Source organism: Balaenoptera acutorostrata, chromosome 11 (genome assembly GCF_949987535.1).
Source record: "Balaenoptera acutorostrata chromosome 11, mBalAcu1.1, whole genome shotgun sequence".
Taxonomy (NCBI): Eukaryota; Metazoa; Chordata; class Mammalia; order Artiodactyla; family Balaenopteridae; genus Balaenoptera; species Balaenoptera acutorostrata.
The window spans coordinates 11,293,808-11,314,789 of record NC_080074.1 but is presented as its reverse complement, the minus strand read 5'-3'; the positions used below and the strand labels follow the sequence as shown (position 1 = coordinate 11,314,789).

General features: G+C 55.8%; 1 protein-coding gene across 1 annotated transcript; it reads right to left on the bottom strand.

Annotated features, from left to right (window-relative positions):
- Positions 1–682: 682 nt before the first annotated feature.
- On the bottom strand, positions 683–19,423 carry IL2RB (interleukin 2 receptor subunit beta). Its single transcript, XM_007165659.2, has 10 exons — positions 19,338–19,423; positions 16,074–16,194; positions 15,520–15,736; positions 14,589–14,667; positions 11,801–11,906; positions 10,187–10,335; positions 8,686–8,851; positions 8,010–8,130; positions 6,499–6,583; positions 683–3,518 (listed from the first exon to the last, which is right to left on the bottom strand). The coding sequence occupies exons 2-10, from the start codon at positions 16,159–16,161 to the stop codon at positions 2,760–2,762; spliced, it is 1,770 nt and encodes a 589-aa protein (XP_007165721.2). The 5' UTR covers positions 16,162–16,194; positions 19,338–19,423; the 3' UTR covers positions 683–2,759.
- Positions 19,424–20,982: the final 1,559 nt, after the last annotated feature.

The following is a 20,982-nucleotide window of genomic DNA, read 5'->3' as shown; positions in this document are numbered from 1 at the left end:
ACTAAGGCTGCATCCAAGCTCCAGAGAAAGGAGGACTATGGTCAATTAGCAATGTCTGCCAGGCACCACTGCAATTGATTAGCAATGTCTGCCGTGAGTGCAGATTTATGAATGCCAGATATTGCTATTCATGATCTGGTCCAACTTTTCAGAGTCAAGGATACTTGAGATAGATAGATATAAAATCAAGAGCAATATTTTCCCATGAGACCATATCAGATGGTGCCTGGACACCGAATAAGATAAATCTGACTCCTTTTAGTGAAAAAGATATTTCCCTTACAATCCTTCTGCATTTTCTCAAGGAAGAAGTCTCTCTTTGGTTCTGGCATGTCTTCATCAGCTTCCCAGCACTTGCTTATCTCCCCTTTAAACTAAGAGATAGAGCAGATTTCCAGGAGGCAATAAATTGAAACATTTTGTTTCACTGTACTTACTTTGTATCATTACCTTTTATTTACAGTGAATATCAGTTTTCCCGTTTACAGAACCAATATAAAATTTTTTCTTTAAATAAAAGTATTAAACAAAAAGTGAATTGATTTAAAGAAAAATATTAAGTAAACAATAACAAAGATGGTACACACAGATCATTAAAAAAAAAATATATATATATATATATATATATACACACACACACACACACACACATGACCAAAGCCTGAGAAATGTAACTCTCCCAAGAATTCTACAAAGTGGAAATTCACTTGCAGAGAGATTTCCTGGTTTGCCCGAGGACACACAGCAAGGCTGTGGGCACTGAGCTTGGGTCTGATGCTCTCCTCAGGACTGAGGAGACTTATGGCCCAGAACACACAGCATCATATGGCAGGAGGTGGGAAGTGGGATGGCCCGGTAATTAAGCTATTCCATGGTAAGGATCCAAGACTCAGACAACCTCAGGAAAAGGGAGTTTATTTTGGACATAGAAGAAACAGGAATCCTGAGTGAAATGCAGTAACCCCCTGGGGAGCAGGAGTATTAGTAATAGGAGCCCAGGCCCCTCTGCTAACTCCTCTCTAGCCTTTTGGGGCTCTTCTCCACATGCACCTGCTCCTTGGGGCCACCCTCCCGCCCTGTGTTCAAATGCCCAAGAATGAGAGAAACCTGATTGGCCAGCTCAGGCCCAGCCTCCCTGATTGGACAGAGCTTCTGTTCTAAGCCATCTCATAGGCTGCTGATGAACCTATGGGTGGGCTTGTGTCAGGTGCCCAATCAGCTGCAAGCATGGCCTATAAGTGCAGGCACTGTGTTTTCACACCTTGGGGTTAGCTGGGACCTGCTGGGGTCCCTGCCTTCCAAAGAACTCCAGTCAAGAAGGGAGGTTGTGATAGGCATCACAGGTGTGATCAGTGCCAGGGACAGAGGGAAGAGAAGTGGATGGGTGGTGGGGAGCACTGAGAAGGAAGGGGCTAGCTGTGTGTGGCGGGGGAGTCTGCCACGTGAGGGGATGAGCCTCTCGCTGAAGCAGGCATGCTGGAATCTAATGGGCCTGGATCGCAACCTCTCCAAGTCTTGACCTCAGAAATGTCAAGGCGCCAGGGGTGCTCCTGTGAGGTGGATGGTAACCCCTGCATGAAGGCAGCTGGGCGCAGGGAGCCCAGGCAAGGTGATGCCAGATAGTTCATCAATTCACCCAGGGAATATGATGGAGTGCCAAGTGTAGTGAGTGGAGCTGCCATCTGGAGGCAGTGTGCCAGCCCCTGAGCTGCAGAAAAGACCAGTGGAGGGTGGAGCAGGAGGGGCCCAAGGGAGGGCTCCCTGTGACAGCATCAGGACCTGCCACTAGGAGGGGTTTACTTTCCAGCAGCATGCTACTGTGAAGCCATTGTGGAAAGATCCAGCCGGTGTCCAATTTGCTGGGGCATTTGTGTCCATACTTGGGCCACAGCTTTAAGTATGCTGTAGCCAAGCATTCAAAGGTCACAAGAGATCCCAAAGGGGAAGTGACAGGGCTACTTTGTCCAGCCACCCTGTGACCCTGAGAGCCTGTCCCTCCAGCACCGAATCTCAAAGTTTGGGCACATTGAAGGAGGTGGTGTTTCCCTCCCAGGGAAGCAGAACTGACACTTGCAGGATAAAGGGAGCTTGTCACCTAGATGAGGGAGGAGAGGGCACCCCAGGCACAGGGAAGAGCATGTGTAAAGGTGTGGGGGAATGAGGGAGCTCCGAGTGGCTCAGTAGGACTCTTGAGAGGCTACCAGAAGGGAATGTCCCAACACGATGCTGGAGGGGCAAGGGGAGGGCCAAGAAGTGGTGCTGAGGGCAGTGGGGAGCCAAGGCAGGGTTTTAAACCCGGAGCAGCATAGCTCTATTTGCGTTCTGGAAAGAGCACTCTGGTTGTCGTGTGGTGGGTGGGTGCGAGGGGGTGTGACTGGGGCAGGAAGCCCTGTGAGGAGCCCAGGGTGAAGGCCCGTGGAGAACCACGAATTCTCCCTGAAGAGTAGCTGCAGGGCTGGAGAGGAGGGACGCTTCAGAGGCAAAACCCGCAGGACTCCACGATTGATGAGGGATTGGGGAGTCAAAGTGCCTCTCCCTGCAAAGTTCTTGGCTTGGGCCGTAGGACCAGGGAGCAGCAAATGAGGTGTGGAAGTGAACAGCCGAGTGTGCAGGGCTGGGTGAGGGCCCTCTGGCCAGAGATGACCGGGGGCAGCTGGACACCGCGTATCAGCAGTGGACAAGCCTCACAGACAGAGAGTCCTCAGCTGGGCCTGGTGCAGCAGCGGAAGGCCACCTGCCTCCCAGCTCTGGCCGTCTGTCTACACTGCGTGAGCCGGGTCCTGATCCTGGAGCTCTTGGAGGGACAGGTAGACATCGGTGTTCAGGGTCAGGCAGGAGATGGGGGCCCGGACTTGGCCTTGCCCAGGAAAGCTGGCCCAGGGGAAGCCGGCCCCCTCCCTCGGGCTGGGGACAGACACCTCCACTCCTGCTTCTCCCAGCGCAGGCTCCGGGGGTGACTGCAAATCCACCAGGTCAGGGGCTTCCGGGGTGGGAGGCCCCAGGGGCTGGGGGGCCCAGTCTCCAGGGACTCCCTCCTGCGGGGCTGAGGGCAGCCTCTCTTCACCAGCCCCAATGCCCCCCAGGGCAGTGTTCGGGGGGCCTGGGCCACCGAGGAGACTGGGGGAGAAGAGCAGCAGGTCGTCCCCAGGGGGGAAGGTGCAGTAGGCATCCTCTTCCCCTGGCGGAGGCGGCAGGGGTGGGAGGAGAGCCCCCTCTGGCACCCCGGGCCCACCCTCATCAGGCTCCTCCATGAAGGGGTCGTAGGCAAAGTACACCTGGCAGGCCTCGATCTCCAGGGCGTTTGGGAGGTGGAAGAAGAAGTAGCCCTGGTTGGTGAAGCAGCTGGTCACCGAGTGGCCGCTGGTCTCGGTTGAGGATGATGAGCCCTTGTCCTGCTGCTGCAGAAGGAGCAGCTGCGTGGCCTTGGCGTCCCTGTCCAGCACCTCCAGTGGGGAGATCTCGGGCAGTGGGCCGCTGGGGCTGAAGGAGGATGAGGGGAAGGGCGAGGAGAGCCACTTCTGCCAGGAGAAAGAGCAGCGGGAGGGTGAGTGGCCACCTCTTCCAGACTCAGCAACATCCCCTAACTTGTCCTCCTTCAGCAGTCCGCTCAGGGCTGCCCCCTCCGGGAAGCCCTCCTTGACTGTAGCCCCCACCTCCCAAACACACACACACACACAAACCCTGCCCACTGGTTTGGGGAACCCTCTGCATCAGCCCAGGGGGTGTGGCTGTTTCCCAGGCCCAGCACAGGCCTTCCTGGCTCGCTGTAGGTGGCCAGGGGATGTCTTGGTTCAATGTGTGACTGTTTATCAAGCAGCTCCTGTGAGCCTGGTGCCGCTCTCGGTCCCGGGAACATAGCAATTGGTAGAATCCTCAGAGTGTCTGGTGGGGACCAGTGAGAGTGTGTGAACCAACCAACCACTGCTGAAGCAGAAAAAGTCCCGAGAGCACATCACAGTCACCATACAGATGCCCAGAGAGGGCCTGTGCCCGGGCCCTGATCACACAGCCAGCAGGTGGAAGAGCTGGGCCCCAGGTTCCCCACTCACACTGCCATGAAACCATCTCCAGTGGGAAGCTAATTGTCCCCCAGTTGACCACTCCCTCCTGGTGCCCTGCAGCCCTCCACCCCCCACGCCCTCCATCCACAGAGAGAGGAAAGCACCCATTAGAGCACTTCTCAGTTGCTCTGGAGTCCATAGAACCCTGGCAAGGAACAGGGAGACCTGGGTTCCAGCCCTGGCGCTGGCACTCTCTAGCTGTGTGACCCTGGGCAGGTCACTGCACCTCTCTGAGCCTCAATTCCACAACATTTAGCTGCCTCTTTCCTGACTTCCTCACTATGGGCCAGCAGAGAGATGTTAAAGAAGAAAATGAAGGTGGAAACACCTGGCACAGGTAAAATGCAGACTACCCAGCAGAAGTGTAGGGGAATGTTCACCCCTCAGGGCAGGGTGATGGGGCCTCAAGAGGGTGCCCTTGAGAACCCCCAACAGCCTTCTGTCCTGGGAGCCCTCTGCAGCTGGACTGTGGTCCCCCCAGCACAGGGACCAGGCCTGATGGGACCAGGCCCCCTGCACTCTTGTGCCCAGCACAGGGCCTAGGGGCCCAGTTGATGTTCTGCAGATGAATTAATGGACCAGAAGAGAAACATCCTGGTTCTCCATTCCCAGAGTGAGTTCCCGGGGCTGAGCCACTCGACAAAACCTACACCCTCCCCCAAACCAGGAGTTCATGTTACAGGAGAAAAGGCCGAGAGAGAGGGAGAGCGAGGGCAAACTAAGGATGGCAAAGAGGGATAGCAGGCTAGGGAGGCAGGGAAAGAGCCAGGTCAGGTGTGGCTCTAACGCTAGAAGAAGCAGCAGAGGGCAGGGCCAGGCAGCAGTGCTGAGCAGGGGCCAGGAGAAAGAGAGGGCAGGCCTGGGGCCACCACTGGTGTGCTGGGCCTCGCTGGGCCGCCCTCAGAGGTGTGTGTGGTCAGGCACTTCCTGGGCCTAGGCCTCCATCTACAATGCCCTGAAGCGCAGATGGGCGGGGGGCACAGGAAGAAACTCATCCCCCTTCATATACACTGGCACACGCACTCCCGGGTCCCACAGGCAGGGCAGTGGGCCTTGCAGTCTTGGAGCCGGGGGTTCTGGGGCAGAGAGAGAGAGAGCAGCTGGCCTGTCACCCACATGCAGAGGAGAGGGTGGGGTCCCTCTTGGCCAGCCCCCAGTCGCATCATGCATCCCCAGGGCCTCCTCAGGATACCCCCTCCGCACAGCAGGCCTGGGCCAGGCATCTAGACCTGGGGAGTGGCTTGCAACTCTCTAGAAAGGACCCCAGTCCCACCTCAAAATGTCCTAAGCCCATAGAATGAGAAGGACTTCAAGGCAGAAGAGGTCTGAGGATGCATCTAGTCCTGCCTCCAGCCGGTTCCAATGTAGGAATCCCTTCTGCCATGTGGCTGACACATAGTCAGCCAAGGCTGACTTGAATACCTCTGTTGATGGGGAGCTCACTACATTTAGGGCTGAAGGAGGAATTTTAAGGAGATACATTCCCCCTCATCAAGAGTGCTGTAGGTAAGCTACCCCCAGTCGTGGGAGTTTTCTGAAGAATTCCAGAAGGGGCTCTGATCAGCCCTGATAGAGAACACCAAAGCCAGCTCCTGACAGCTCTGGTCCAGCATGGCTTTCCAGCCCCTCAACATTCCTCCTGACTTCTCTCCGCCCCCACCTCACCCCCCTCCACCATCACCAATCCAGGGAGCCTAGAGCGGGGGTGGGGTGGTAGAAGCAGCCCACCACATCCCCCTACCCCCTTGAAACTTCCTTCCTGAAGCATGTGTGGGCTGAGGGAGGGGAGACGACTAAACTTTAAATGGCGCTGAGTGTTCTGACATGTGGGCGTGCACTTTTAAAATGAATCTGTGTTTTGTAACTAGAAATGCCTAGAGGCCTTGCTAACGTCTGTGATAAGTCACGGAGCCTGGCCAGGGAGTTTTTGCAAGAGCAGGGAAAGCACTAGCGCCACGGGGCAGGCCTGCACAGGGAGCGGGGTGGAGAGAACTTGCACCTGGCAGATCCTGCTCCATCAACAGCCCGGTGCCAGTGATTCTGGCTAGAGCTTCGTGAGCACTTGCCGTGTGCCAGGCAATGCCCTTGGGACCATGCGCATAGTAACACTATCCCCCACCACCCACCATTTTACAGGTGAGGAAATTGAGACACCGAGAGGTTCTATAACTTGCCCAAGGCCACACAGCCAGGAAGTGGTGGAGCCGGGGTTACAGCCCAGGCAGTCTGGCTCAGATGGGAGCTGCCATTCAGCCTGAGAACACTGGGGAAAGGGGCCCGTGTCCATCCGCGAGGCAGCTCACTTTACATTTCTTCTTCCACAAAGGGCAAAAACCCGCTGTTCCTGCACCTCCTCCCCATCCATTCCACACCACTGCCCACCCTCTGGCCAGCCCGTGCCAACTGCCTACTCTGTCCTCCACCTCCGGACTCCTACCTGGAAATCTCCTCCATGCTCGGAGCTCAGCTGGGAAAAGAACTCCGAGGGGTCTGGGATGTGACACTTCAGAACCTTCTTCAGCCTGGACAGGGGAGAGGAAGGGAGGGAAGGAGGGTGAGAAGGGAAGGGGGCCACAGTGTCCTGCCATCAGCCCCGCAGCTCTGAGGGCAGGGCGCCGAGCTGTTCATTTATTTTGTCGGTATTGATCGTGTGCTCAGTAAGGGAGGGTATTGTGCTGGGCACTGGGGACACAAGAATAGCCAACAGAGAAGGTCCCTGCTCTTAAGGAACTGACATTCGAATGGGGAGCCAGACAGTGAAGCAAGTGTGCAAGTTTACCATTCATTGTAATGTGGAGACAGAGGGCAGGATGCCATGAAAGAGAAGGATGTGAGAGTGGGGGACCATGCAAACCAGAGCAGTAGGGGACAAAGAAGAAGGGGCTCTGATCAGCCCTAATAGAGCAGAGTGAACCAAGAGGAGGGAGGTAGGAGAGACACCAGATGGTGAGCCACCTAGTCAAGGCTGCCATGGACGGTGGTTCAAGCTGTGCACTGCCCAAGGGCACCTGGGGTTTTTTTGGGGGTGGGGGGGTGGTGGTGAATGGAGGCTGAATTCCAGCCCATGCTCTGCTTGCCAAGCTGAGTGCCCCAGTATCTGTGTGCATCTGCCTCAAGTTGTATGCCACAGCCTCAAGACCCCCAGAAAACCTGGCTGCCACCCAGAGGTCCAGGCTCGGGTCCCGAACTCCTTTCTGGTCTCTGGCCACACCCACCTCCCTGCATTTTCAGTTCCTGGAATGCTCCTGCCTTTTTCCCACCCAGGATCTTTGGACAAGCTATTTCCTCCTCCTGAGATGTGCTCCCCGACCCTTCCCTGCCTGGTTCACTTCTCCTCCAGATTTCAGTGGAATCAATCATTACTTCCTCAGGGAAGCACCCCCCCGACCCCCGGCCACCCCTTAGCTGAGGTTCCTTTTGCTGTTGCCTGCTTCCAGTACATATGGTACCTTCCTTCCTTCACCAGCCTAATCACGTGTGTCGTTATAAACGTGCATGATTAAGATGTATCTGTCTTCCCCCATGGGACTGTGGGTCCATGAAGATGGGACGACATGCCTGTGGTTGCCCTTGCGTTCCCAGCAGTCAGCACCGTACCCAGCCCAGAGCTAGGACTCAGTAAATAAAGGAATAAACAAATGAATGCCCAGACGTATGAGGACCCCCCAACACACAGGCAGCTGGCACGTGCACACACACATACTCAAGTCCTGGGCATGATGCTCTGGGCAGGGCTCCCGTGGGGCTCTCCCCGCCCCACTCCCCTCGGGCTGGTTCCATGGGCTTCCATCTTTGGCGGAAAGGCCAGGTGTTAGGCAGGGAGGGCTCTTGGGAGGGCAGAGGGAGCACTGGAGAGTGAGAGCAGAGGGCTTAGCCCAGAACCTGACCTGACGGGGAGGGGGTCGTGTCAGACAGGAGCATGAAGGACAGGGAGGGGAGCGCTCTTACCACGGCCCGTTGTACCGAAAGCTGGTCAGAAAGTAAACCAAGAGGGCAAAACCAAAAGCGCAGCTGAGGCCCAACATGATGTGGCCCAACCAAGGAAGGGTCGGGGTCTTCTTCCTGGTTGCTGCCCAGGGTGGGAGGAAGAGAAGGGGAGGGGTTAGAGAAGTGCCCCCACCCCCTGGCTCAATCCAGCATCCCCCACCCATGACCTGGTGCTGAGGGACAGGCCGACCTCTGACCCAAGGTCTTTACAGGGTCCCAGCTGGTCCAGCAGTCCTGCTGTGTGCCCAGCCAACATGGGGCATCGCGGCCGACATGCTTTGTCACAGCATCCCTGCCTCGGTACCATGGTACCCACTTTACAGATGAGGAAACAGGCTAACAGGTGAAAACAGCCCACCCCTGACCTCGGCAGAAACCAAGAGTTTGAAGTTTCAGGGTGGAGAGAGTGGAAGGCGCCTCGCCGGCCTCCCCACTAACTCACAAGGCTAATGGCAAGTCCCACCCCCTCACTGATCCCCTGTTCCCATCTGTAAAACACGCCCATGTTGCCCACCCTGTGGGTCACATCAAGTGAGCTAATGATGGCCAAAGGGCTCCATACCTACACCCCAAGCCTCCCGCACCAGCCACTGCCTCCTGCCAGAGCTGCGTCCCCACCCCAGCTCCCCATCAGTACCTGCAGGCTTTGTCCTGAAGGCCAGGGGCTGGCTCCAGGGGCTCCAAGCCTCGTGGTTGCCTAGCTGGGGCCTGGCCCGCACCTGAAGCTCGTACAGCGTGTCTGGAGCCAGCATCTCCAGGGAGATCCATTGCTGGTTCTGCCTGAGGGTCCGCAGCAGGGTGTCCTGGGGCAGAAACAGGGCTGTCAGACCAGAGGGGTCCCCACTGCCCACCTCACCTCCTGTGGCAGGGCTGGCCGAGACGCCGAGCAGAACAACACCTTCCTTTATTCCCTTCAGCCACCTGCCCTCCACTGTCCCCTCATCCTACAGAAAGGCTCCCTGACTACACAGTTGCTGGGGCCCAAAACTCCAGGGTCATCCTAAACGCCTCCCACATCCAAAGCCATCTGCCAATCAGCGGGTTCCACGTCCAGAACCTGGTTCCAACTCTGGAAACTATTTCTGCACCCTTCCGCCTTCTCTCCACTCCTTCCTCCTCCAGGTCTGAGCTCCCACCACCTCTGGGCACCATACAAGGTCCCCCTGCTTCCCCTCCCCCCAACCCCGTGCGCTGCTATAGTCTATTCTCCACTCGACCAGAAAGAGGGATTTCCCAAACACTTCTCCCACCTCTGCATCACCCTTTTTGCTTTTCTTCCGGTGCCCTAGACACACAGGCCATGTCTTGCCTTTGCAATGGCTCTTTCTTCTGCTTGGAAGACCCTCCCCAGATCCTCAAAAGGTCAGCTCCTGCTTGAACCCCAGATCTCAGAAAGGCCTTCCCTGGTCACCTGAGTCTGAAGTAGCCTGGCCCAGCCCTTCTCAACTGCATTATCACATTTAATTTTCATGATAGTATGTATCAACATCCCATAGTCTCCGGTTTCTGGGCGCCGGCTGTCTGCCCCCATCCCCCATGTGAGTTTCCTGAGAGCAGGCAGCTCATCAGGCCCGCCCTCCACTCTCTCCCCGCATCTAGCACATAGTAGGTACTCAGTGAATGTTTGTTGAGTGAGTGAGTGAGTCAGCGAATAAAGGAATGGATAAGTGAATGAGTAAGCAACCAACCCCTGTGGCTTTGTTTTTTTATAGTTTTGGGGTTTTTTTGGCAGCACCCCTTGGCATGTGAGACCTTATTTCCCGGACCAGGGATCAAACCCACGCCCCCTACAGGGGAAGGGCGGAGTCTTAACCACTGGACCGTCAGGAAGTCCCAACTCCCGTGGACTTGGACCACACTGGATTTGAAGAGGGAAGGGTGGTTGCCCAGGGCCTCTGAAATCTCCAGAGAGGGCAGTCACCTGCCTCTTGGCTTTGTAAATCTTGCCTGGAATCCACCACCAGCTGGACCCCTGGGGTGTCAGGGGACACACGGAGGGAGGGGGAAGCGGGGCAGGCAGTACAGAGGAGCGGCAGCGGCTGCTTAGGGGCTTCTGTGGCTTTGCTGAGATGAAGGACAGCCAGGGTGACGAGGACAGGAAGGAATCAGGGCAGGTCGGGGTGGAGCTAGGTACTCACCTCCCAGCTGCAGCCCGGGGACCTTGTCCGGACCTCAAACTCCACACTGCTCTGAATGTAGTGGGAGAACTGGGAGACATTCCAGGTTATGTTGCAACTGTGGGTCCCTATGTGGACGACTTGGAGGGAGTGGGGGGACATCAGACGAACTGGAGACGGGAAGAGATAAAAGGAGAGAGAAAAAGCTTGGGGGACACCGGAGGCTGATGCTGAGATGAGAAAGCCGTGCCGGGCTCCCACCTCCACCTTTGCACATGCTGCTCCTCCCTCCCTGCGTTCCCTTTCCCGGGAGACTGGCAGGTCCCTGCTCAAATATCACATATTCAGAGAAGCCTTCCCCAACCACCCACCACTCTCTGTCCCCCTCACCTGTTTCATTTCTCTTCCTAGCACTTAACAACACCCAACGTATTAAATATCTACTTCTGGTCCTTTATTCATTTTCTGTCTCCCCCACCAGACTCTGAGCTCGTTGAGGGCAACGACTTGATTCTTTCGGGTATCCTTGGTGCCTGGAACATTACCTGGCACATGGTAGGCCCTTGATTAAATACCTGCTGAATGAATGAATCAAGGCAGCCTTTCTCTGCACTCAGAATTGATCAGAGAGTTTTACCTGGATCATCTCATTTATTTTATTTAATTCTATCTCATCAACCTTATATGATTGTAAGATTGTATGATTCTGAAGTTCAATTGTTCTAAATTTTTATACATCTGAGACTCTGTAGAACCACCCAAATAATAATAAGCAAATGTCTATTGAGCACGTGCTAAGCAGTTTCTGTGTCTTGGCTTATAGACTCCGTACAGCAACCACAGGCAGTGGGTAATTGGTTATCCCCACTTTACAGATGAGGAAACTGAGGCTCAGACATGTTAAATGATCTGCCAGTCAGATTGCACTCAATTAAGGCAGGGCTGCATTTAGAACCCTGGGTCTCACCCTCTGCCCCCGTCTCTTCCCTAGAGATGACCTCCAAGTTCGGGACGGGAGGGGGGTGAAGGCTGGGGGTGGGGCAGGGCACTCAGTCGTTCAACAAACCTTCCCAGAGCACTGCCCAGATGGAGCCTGATGCTGAGTATTCAGAATGGAGACATAGGGATGGCAGAGGCTCTACCCTCAGGGAAGTTCACAGCCCAATGAGGGAGACAGACCCATAATCAGGCAGCAAAGACCCAGGACATAAACACCCTGAAAGAGGTGGGGGAGTCTGGGAAGGACTCCTGGAGGAGGTGACTCTTCACTGAGCCTTGAAGGGTGAGTGGGAATTTTCCGGGTGGGAAGAGCCTTCCAAGCAGTGGGGCCAGCGCGTGCAAGGACTCAGAGGCATGGATGGGCAAGTTGAATCTGGAGAACTGGGCTTTGGTGTGGCAGGAATATAGGCCATGAGAGGAGGCGTGCTGGAGAGGGAAGCCAGGCCAAGTGGCCTTGAACGCCAGGGTAGGGACCCGGGACTTCATCCCAAGTTCAGCGGGCAGTGGGTTGGTCAGATGTGGGCATGGAAGCTGATGGGGAGAGACTGGAGCAGGGTGATCCCAGAGGGGGAGACAGGGAGGGAGGTGCCCACCCCTCCAACCCCCTCCCAGCCCCACCCTGGAGTCCTCTCTCACTGTTGTCAAAGGGCTTGAAATTCCGGGTCATCATCCTCCTCCACCTCTCCCCTTCGCGGCACCTCACGGTCAAGTTGATGACGTCAACTATGGTCAGTTTCTGAGACTGCAAGGGAAGGAGGCCAGGGATGTAGCTGCCGGCAGCTGGTGCGGGGAGTGGGAGGCTGCTGGGATGAGGACAGGGGAGGACAGGAGGGGAGACCGCGACTGCGACAAGCTGGACCCCCTCCCTGAGCCCCTCCATCTAAGGCGGGGCCCAGCAAGCTTTCTGAAAAGGGTCAGTTAGTTAATATTTTTGACTTTGCAGGTCATATGGTCTTTGTCACGACTATTCAACTTTGCCGTTGTCATATGAAAACAGCCATGAAAAAACATGAGAGCGAATGCGCTTGGCTGTGTGCCAACAAAACTTTATTTATAAAAACAGGCAGCAGGCTGGTTTTGGCCCATGGGCCATAGTAATTTGTCAATCCCTGATCCAAGTGAAGTGAGCTGCCTTGGGAGGGAGGGAGTTCCCCATCACAAGAGGTGTGCAAGCAGGATGAGCCCCCAAGAAGGTGCAGGTCCGGACCTATGCTTGCATTATAGCTTTGAGTGTGAAAGCTTCCTCTCCCCCATCTCTCTCCACCCCCGCACCCTCACTTTTCTGGAAGGAAATGGCTAGGAACCAGCATCTCCTGTGGGCAGGCACTGTTCAGGTACCTTAGGCGCTTCTCTGGCTGATGCTCACAGTTGCCCATCCACACACTGCAGGTGTGAAACCTGAGGCTGGGATTGGTTAAGGGACTTGCCCCAAATCACACAACTGGTCAGCAGGGGAGCCTGGATGCAAACTCAGGCCTCTGCATCCAGAGCCCCACAGAGACTGTAGCCCTGGCCAAGTGAACAGCTTACGGCGGCCTCCTCCCTGTGCGGAGGGCAGCCCTGCAGCCCGGCAGGAGGAGGGTCTGGTGCAGACCCTGTTAGCATCTGCATTCCGGGGTCCGGGGTGGTGTTTTCAGGCCCAGGACCCTGGGCACAGCCCCTCTGACCTGCCGCAGGACCCACTGTAAACAAACCTTGAACTTGATCATCAGAGTTCCTGGAGCGGAGAACAATTGCTTCGTCTCCACCCCGAGGACCCTGCCCCAGCCGCCTACCAGCTGCTATGGGGGCCAGATTTTCCCAGATAATAATAGTATCATCACATTATTACAGTAAGTCCCCTACATATGAACGAGTTCCGTTCCGAGAGCACGTTTGTAAGTCCAATTTGTACGTAAGTCCAACAAAGTTAGCTTAGGTACCCAACTAACACAATCGGCTATATACCACTGCTTTTACACTTGCTTCCACCAGGCATCCCGGGCTTGAAATAAAGATACTGTACTACTGTACTCTATACAGTACTGTACAGGAAAGTGCAAAAAGCACAACCACTTGTAGAGGATGCACGCACGTGACAATGTATGCCAGACACATGAACTAACTTACACGATTGGACATGCAAACACACATTCGCACCTTTGAAAGTTTGCAGCTTGAAGGTTCGTATGTAGGGGACTTACTGTATTATTATTAATATAATTGTCGTTGTTGCAAAGATGCCAATAATACGTTCTGCTGAGTACTGACCCTGTGCCAGGCACTCTACTAAGCACCGCATGTATATTATCTCATTTAATTCTCTCAGTACCCAATGAGACGAGCACAATTGCTATTCTCATCCTACAGCTGAGGAGACTGAAGCACAGAGAGGCTGAGGGGCTTGCCTAAGGCCACACAGCTAGGTGAGGCAAGGATCTGAAGCCAGACCATCTGCAGAGCTCAAGGGGACAGGCACAGCAATCTGGTTCGAAGGGCTCTGCCTTTATCAGCTACACTGTGTCATGTGAGCCCGTCTCCACATTCTCCTGCTCCTGGAGAATGTACAGAACCTGATAAGGGTTGGAAAATGTGGTCTGGGCATCCCTGGTGCCCACCGCTGCCAAGAAGGGTTTGCCAGACAATAATCTGATGCACACCCACATGGACACAGCCTCCTGCTCTTTGAGAGGCAGCCTAGTGTAAGGTTGAAAGGCCCAGGCTGGGGGTCTCACAGACCTGGGTTCAATCCCAGCTCTGCCTCTCCCTGGCTATGTGACTTGGGCAGGGACCTCACCTCTCTGAACCTCAGTTTCCTCACTGATAAGAAGGGGACAGTGCTGGTACCCACGCATAGTCGTAAGGATCCCCTGGCAATCGTGTCAAGTGCATGTTCTGTTCTGAGTGGCATTCTAAGCGCTTGATCCTCAGAACAACCCTACCAGGTAAGGATCGTTATTATTCCCTTTTACAGAAGGGGTAACTGGGACTCAGAAGATGCTCAACGTCACGCAGCTGCTATAGGATGGAGCCAGGGATGGAACCCGGACCGTCCAGCTGTGCAATCCACACTGTTAACCCCACCCCACCCTGTACTTGCCCAGACCTCGGGAGGAGTCGGATATGGGGGTTATTATGACTAGTAGGTGCTCTCCCCACTTGATAAGGAACACAGGAGTGTCACAGGCTCCACAAAGCATGGGGGACACAGCAGGAGCAGAGGCAGAGTGGCCGATGCCTCACGTACCTCGGATCCCTCAACCCCCAGGTCAGGCCTCTGTTCTCCTTGGATGCCACCTCCCTCCTTCTGCCTCCTCAGCCCCAGAAGCCTGCTGTGCCGCAGCCCCTGGGCACTGGGCTTGCTGGGCCCCAGCTCCTCCCCCGGAAGGACGCCCCTCTGCACCCACCGGCCCCCTGGCCTCTCCCCTCAGCTACGGCTACTCACATCTGGGGGTCCTAGGATGAGGTTACACGCCCAGGATCCCGGCTTCACTGGGAGCAGCTCACAGGATCTGTTCCACTGCCTTTCAAGACAAAAGAACCCTCTTAGAAGAAAAAGAGGGACCCCACCCCCACCCCAGAGCTGGCCCTTGGGAGAGTCCCCATGCAGCGTTGCTGGTCTGTGCCCGGGCTCTATGCCAACCCCCACGTGCCGACCTCCCTTCGTGAGCATCTTTTCCTGCCTCTTCATCCCAGCCAGGCCTCACGGCGGCTAAAGTGATCTAGAAACAAACCAGTTCAGGACACACGGCCTTCCCCACCTAAAGCCCTCCAAAGTCTCCCCATAGGGTTTAGGGTGAAGATGATTCTTAATGAGGCCTTCAGAGCCCCTTGTAATCACCATCCACCTGGGAGCCAAGGTCAAACCCCAAAGCCACCTCTGCTGGCTGCCACCGGGATGTTTGGATCACGGTGACACTTCACCATCTCCTTCCCAGTCTCCAGTTTCCCCAGCCATTCCCCAGTTCCCTGTCCCCACGGCTGCCCTAGGCATCTGTCAAAATCCCAGGTTACTCAAAAAGTTTGGGGATCCCTCTTCTGCCCCCTTTGCCTCTAACACTGAGTCCAGCCTCGGCATAGCAGGTGAGCAGCCCTATGTCCCCAAACTACCTTGTCTGGCTCATGCCCAGCCCCTCCACTGCAGCCTGGACTGCACGCCCCACTGCCATTCAGGCTCCAGGAGTCTAAATAGCCGACCCCCAAGTTCTTGCAGACTCCTGTGACACCAAGAGTCTGTGGGTCCTATTAGTCCAAGATTCTCAAAGTGCAGAGTTCTTGGGGTCTGAGAGCTAGGATTTCAATAGTCTAAAAGTCAGTGACTATCAGATCTCACCTCCCTGAGATTCTGTACATTTGTCTGTCGACCCCACACACACCTTTTATCCGGCTGGGCATGGATGTGGCAGGTCGTGAGCTGCAGTCCCCCATCCCGGCTCCAGGCACAGGAGATATTGGCTCTCGAGTTGTAGAAGCACGTGAGCTCGGAAGCATCTGCTGGTAAGATGAGGCGTGCGTGGCTGGCTGCAGGGTGCCCATGGCCCTCTGGGGTTCCCCCGCCACTCCTGCACCTACCAGGTGAGGAAGTAGTCAATCCTGGCAGGCAGAGAAGGGGTTCGTGAATCCATTCGAGAGAGGACAAAACTGAGCCCCATAGCCTGCAGTGACCCCCAGACAGGTCGAGGCAGGGCAGGGACAAGAAGACGGTGTCTTCCTGCGGCTTGGAGGGGCACATGGGTGCGGCGCGGGCAGGTGGAGGGCTGAGGGAGAAGGTGGATAGCTGGTCTCTGGTCCCATTGCCCCCCTCCCCCCCGCCTCCTGCCCCAGCGGATGGAGCTTCTGCCAAGAAGCAGGGGTCCTGGAAGAAGTTCTAGAAGGGCCTTGGCCTCCTCCCTGAGGGAAAGCACAGCAGTCCAGATGCCAGGGTCCTCACCGTTCACCGATGTAGATGCCCGAGGGATGGCCAGGGGCAAGAGGAGGACAAGGAAGGACAGACACCAGGACAGAGCAGGAGCCGCCATCACATCCGCAGGTGGGAGCTGGGGAAGGGAGCCCTGGATGGAGGAAGAAGGGGAGAGAACACGAGTGAGCACCCAGCCGCGTCCTCCCCTGCCCAAGAGACAGGCTGGGCCCTGTCCTCTCAAGGTGCACCCCTCTGCTCCCCACATGCCAGCCTCAGGGCCTTTGAATCTGTTGGTCCCTCTATCCCACACATGTTCTTTCCTTCCCTTTTGAGATTCTGGGACCCATGTTGTCATTGCTGAAAGGACTCAGAGCAGGCCCAACCCCTTGTTCAAAAGTTGGGGATACTGAGGTCCAGAAAGAGGAAAGATTTGCTTACGTCCACATAGGGAGGCCAGCTCAGAGCTGGAATTAGAACCCACCCCCTCTCTACCCGGCTGCTCCCTTAACCACACCAAAACTATTTGTCAAGAGGTTCCTCTGTGCTGGGCTCTATTTTAAACTCTTTAACTGCAGCAATAAGAGCATCTACTGGAGATACACTCATTATCCCCATTTTCAGATGAGAAACTGAGGCACAGAGAGGTGAAGCAGATTACCCAAGGTCACACAGCAGATAAGAGGCAGCTGTGGAATCTGAGCCAGGGCAGACTGCCTGGAGCCCAATAAACGTGTGCTGACTACCTCACAGCAATACCTCACAGCAATACTCGTGGAGGGAGTGGGGTGGGGAGTAGGGACTGAACACCCACCCTGAGCCAGGCACTTCCCGTACACCAGCTTATCTAATCTGCCCAGCAACAGGGGCTGGGTGCGTGCATTGTCCCCTTACACGGATGAGGAGACCAAGGCTCCAAGCCATTAACCCGCCCAAGGTCACATCATAGAAGAGGCAGAGCTGGAATTCCGTCCCCGCGCTCCACCCCAAAGCCCATTCCCTCACATCGTTCTGCCCTGCCCAGACCCTGTCCCAGGCGCTGGCCCCAGAGGTAAGGCCCACAATATCCATTCCCACCCTGGGGAGTCAGGGACCGGCAGGGGCATGGCCGACCAGTGGGTATCTGGCCTGGGTGTGGAAAGGAGCCCAGAGAAGTACCCGGGGGCACCTCCTTGCCCGTCCCACTGTCCCTACAGGGCAACGCTCCCGGAGCGGACCTGGTTGCCTCTTTCTTTGGACCCTCCAACCCCCTATAGCAAAGGGCGCAGGGTTGGGACCCCAAAAGGCGCAGAGCCCAGAAAAGGGGCTCCAGCAAGACCCCTGTGCCCCTTACTCATCGATCATGGCCCTGGGGTAGGGGCCCTGTGGATCCCCTGGAGGGTGTCACCTGGGGCCGGACCCTCGCCAGCAGGGCCAGCCAGGACCAGGGCAGGATCTGGCACAGAGCCTCAGGGTGAGAGGAGGTGGGTGGAGGCAAAGGTATGCAAGATCACAGGAAAGTCAGGGCCAAACCACAGCCCCAGCCGAAGCAAGTTGGGCAGGAGAAGTTGCATCAATCTAGAATGAGCTCCCCTCCACCTATAGCCGAAAGGGTGCAGCAGTGACCCCCAAGAGGGCAAAGAGCAAGGAGGATGCAGGCGGCAGGGTGAGGGGGGCTTCTAGCAGTCCCCAAGGCTGCACCCTCCTGCAGAGGAGGAAACTGAGTCTCAGGTAGGTTAAGGAACCTGCTCAAGGTCACAGAGCAAGGAAGAGGCCCAGCCTCAGGGAGGGCAAGTGGGACCTCTGAGTCCCCAGTGCCTTCCATCCTGGATTCTCACGCACACCCACGCACGTGTGCCCTGCCCTTTGTGACTGCAAAGCCGATCACGCTTACTGACTCATTAGGTCCCCACCGCAGCCCTGAGAGTGCGCGTTGCCATCCTCATTTGATAGATACCAAGACTGATGCTCAGAGCTGCCCAAGGGATGGGATGCAAACCCAGGTCGTCTGATGTCAAGTTAGAAGAAGAGGACAACAATGGTGATGATGGTGATGATGATGGTGGTAATGGTGATAGTGGTGATAATGACTAATACTCAGCCCTCACTCTGCCCGGCACTGTCGTTAGCACTTTGCAGATATTACCTCATTTAAAGTTCACAGCAACCCCATGAGTAGGTACCATTATGACTCCTTTTATCAGATGACGAGACTGAGGTACTCGTAAGCCTCTCGGGGTAAAGCTGGGATTTGAACTCAGTCAGTTGTAGCCTGAGGCTCTGCCAGGGCTGACATCATGGGATGTAGGGTACAGGGGGGCTGGGGGAGGACACGAAGCACGGGCTCGGTAGCCGGAGACACGTCCTACCTGACCTCTGACCTTGATGGGCCCCTTCTCCCCTCGTCCTCTCTGGCCAAACCCCCCACCACAGGGCTCCCTCTTGCTGTTTAAGTCTGAGGGCGTCTCCCCAGCTGGGCGTGGGATGCTGGCTGTGGGGGTAGCAGGGGGACCCTTGGGGATGGCTCCGCCTCTCAGTTGCTCCAAACACAGTTAAGGGTGGGAGGTCTCGGCCCCCAAGAGTGGAGGGAGAGCCTGACCCGCAGGGAGCCGCAGAGATGGAGTGTCCCATCCCCTCCGGTAGCACCTGGAGAGCCTACTGACCTGCCCGATCACACAGACAAGTAAGGGACAAAGCTGAACTTGAACCCAGGGGTCCGGCCTCCAGCCCAGGGCTCCCAGAAACCTCGCAGCACACCCACTTCATAGCCAGGTCTCAGAGGCGTCCCTCTCTTTTCCCCTCGCCCCACAGCCTCCTAAGGTACCCTTTACCCAGGGGCGCCTCGCCGGTGTAGGCCGCATCTCTCCCACCCCCATCCCACACCTTCTCTGGGCACCCAGCACATCTGAGACTCAGCTGGCCTTGCTCCTCCCAGGACTCCCACCTCCTTCTCCACCCCTCTGGGTTGGGGGTGCCCAGCACAGGGCCTGGGGAAGCCCCTCATCCCAAAGTAGCCCCCGGCCTCCCATCGGGAGAGCTGGGAGGGAGGGAAAGCCTAGGACCAGGGACCAGCTTTTCCTCAAGCCAGAGCCATGAGAGCAGGGCCTGCCTTGTCACTGGGGGATTCTAAGATAAGGTTGGGGGTGAGGGCTGGCAGATGGGAGTTCAGGCAGAAACTTCTGGAGGATCTGAGTCAGAGCTGGAAGTCATCCCCGTGACCTTCACCTCCAGCCCCCTGGCTGGTGGCAGGGGACAGGAGGGAGCCCCTGGTACCTGGGGACCGGGCAGGGGCAGGGTAAGGGCAAGGTGGGACTTTACCTAGCTGGGACATGGGGCTGCGGCGTGCTCTCTCTGCTTCTCTCCACTGCTGGGACTGGAGCCATCTCCCCAAGGCCCAGCTCCGGCTCCCTCGGCCCAGGTAGTAGACGGCTGATGGGGCCAGCCGCCAAAGACTAAAACCCCAGGGCCAGCCCACTTCCTGTGCAGAGGATGGAGGGGGCAAGGCCTGGGGTGGGGAGGCGGGGGAGATCTGGCTGGTTAGAAAGCCTGAAACTCCTGTAGCACCAGGGACCGATAAAGATCTCCCTCCTCCGCTGGGGGCGGTGGGGGAATGGGGGGGTCGGGGGGGGCACCGTGCGTATTGCGGCAGGAGGCGCGCGTGTACACCCTCACACACATGCTGTCTCTCACTCTCAGATAGATGCCTTGCTGCATACAAGAGCCCATGGGGGCAAGGCCCCTTCTTTTCCCTCCCACCCCATCTCACAGGCCACCTCAAGCCTCTGACACCTTCATCCGGTCACACACACTAACACCCAGACCTCACACAAACATGTCCCTTTAGGTGTACCCCAGCCATGGGATAAGACACCCCAACTCGCCGAGACTTCCCTTTTCACCCAGGCTTCCAGGAAGCCCCTTACTCAGTTTAGCATTCAGAGGCGACTATTTTGGGAGGCTTTGCAAACAATTTGATGGCTACTTATTGAAAATTCTAGAACCTTCCTCCTCTTCTCAAGTCATGGTTTATAATCCCTTTTCCTCCTCTTTGGGGGGCAAGGATCAGTTCAGGGCTTTTTTTTTTTTTTTTTTTTTAATGATGGAAAGTGACAGACCCCTCTTTGGAAAGGTGCATGTCTATCTATGTGCTGTGTCACAGGCCCAGGGACCCCGTGAAGTTCCATCCAGTGTCAGAAGAAGCAGGTCTGCTGTCTCCTGATTTTAAACTCTCTGCCTCCGGGGGTTTTCCTGTGAGCTGCTCTCTCTCTCAGAAAAGGGAATGAGGAGAGCAGGACGGAGAGTAGAAAGAACAGCTCTGCAGAAGTTTCTGTCTGCAGAGAAGTGAGAAAACAGCATTGAAGACCTTGAGTAGAGAATCAGGCTGACTCCCTTCCAAGCGGGAAGCAGGACCCGATTCGAGGCTGCTTGGAAGCTGAGTGACCTGCTTCCCTGTGTTTCAATGTCCACACCTGTAGAATGAGGGGTAACAGTTCCTGCAGGGGTGTCAGGAGGACCAAACAGCAGGAGAGCGTAAAGCACCTCACCTGGTGACCACGCATAGTAGGCTCGCAATAAGTCCACTTCTCCTCTCCCCTAGAGCAAGGCTTTCTGGCTGCAGGAGAGGGTAATAAACAGAAGCACCACAAAGATGAGAATAATAGCCGAGATTTATTAAGCCTAGAATAGTTCTGGAAGCTCCTCAAGAAATGGGGCATGCTGGTTCTCCCAGGGAGGAAAGCCAGGTAAGGAAGGGGCAGGAAGGCCATTTTTCGCTGTAGACACTTTTATACCACGTGCATGTATTTCCCGCCCCCAAATTCATGAATTCAGTTAAAACTTTAAAAAATGCATATAAAGAAAAAATCCAAGAAAGACAAATAGACAAATATCATGTGATATCATTTATATGTGGAATCTAAAATATGGTACAAATGAACCTATTGAACCTATTTCTGAAAACAGA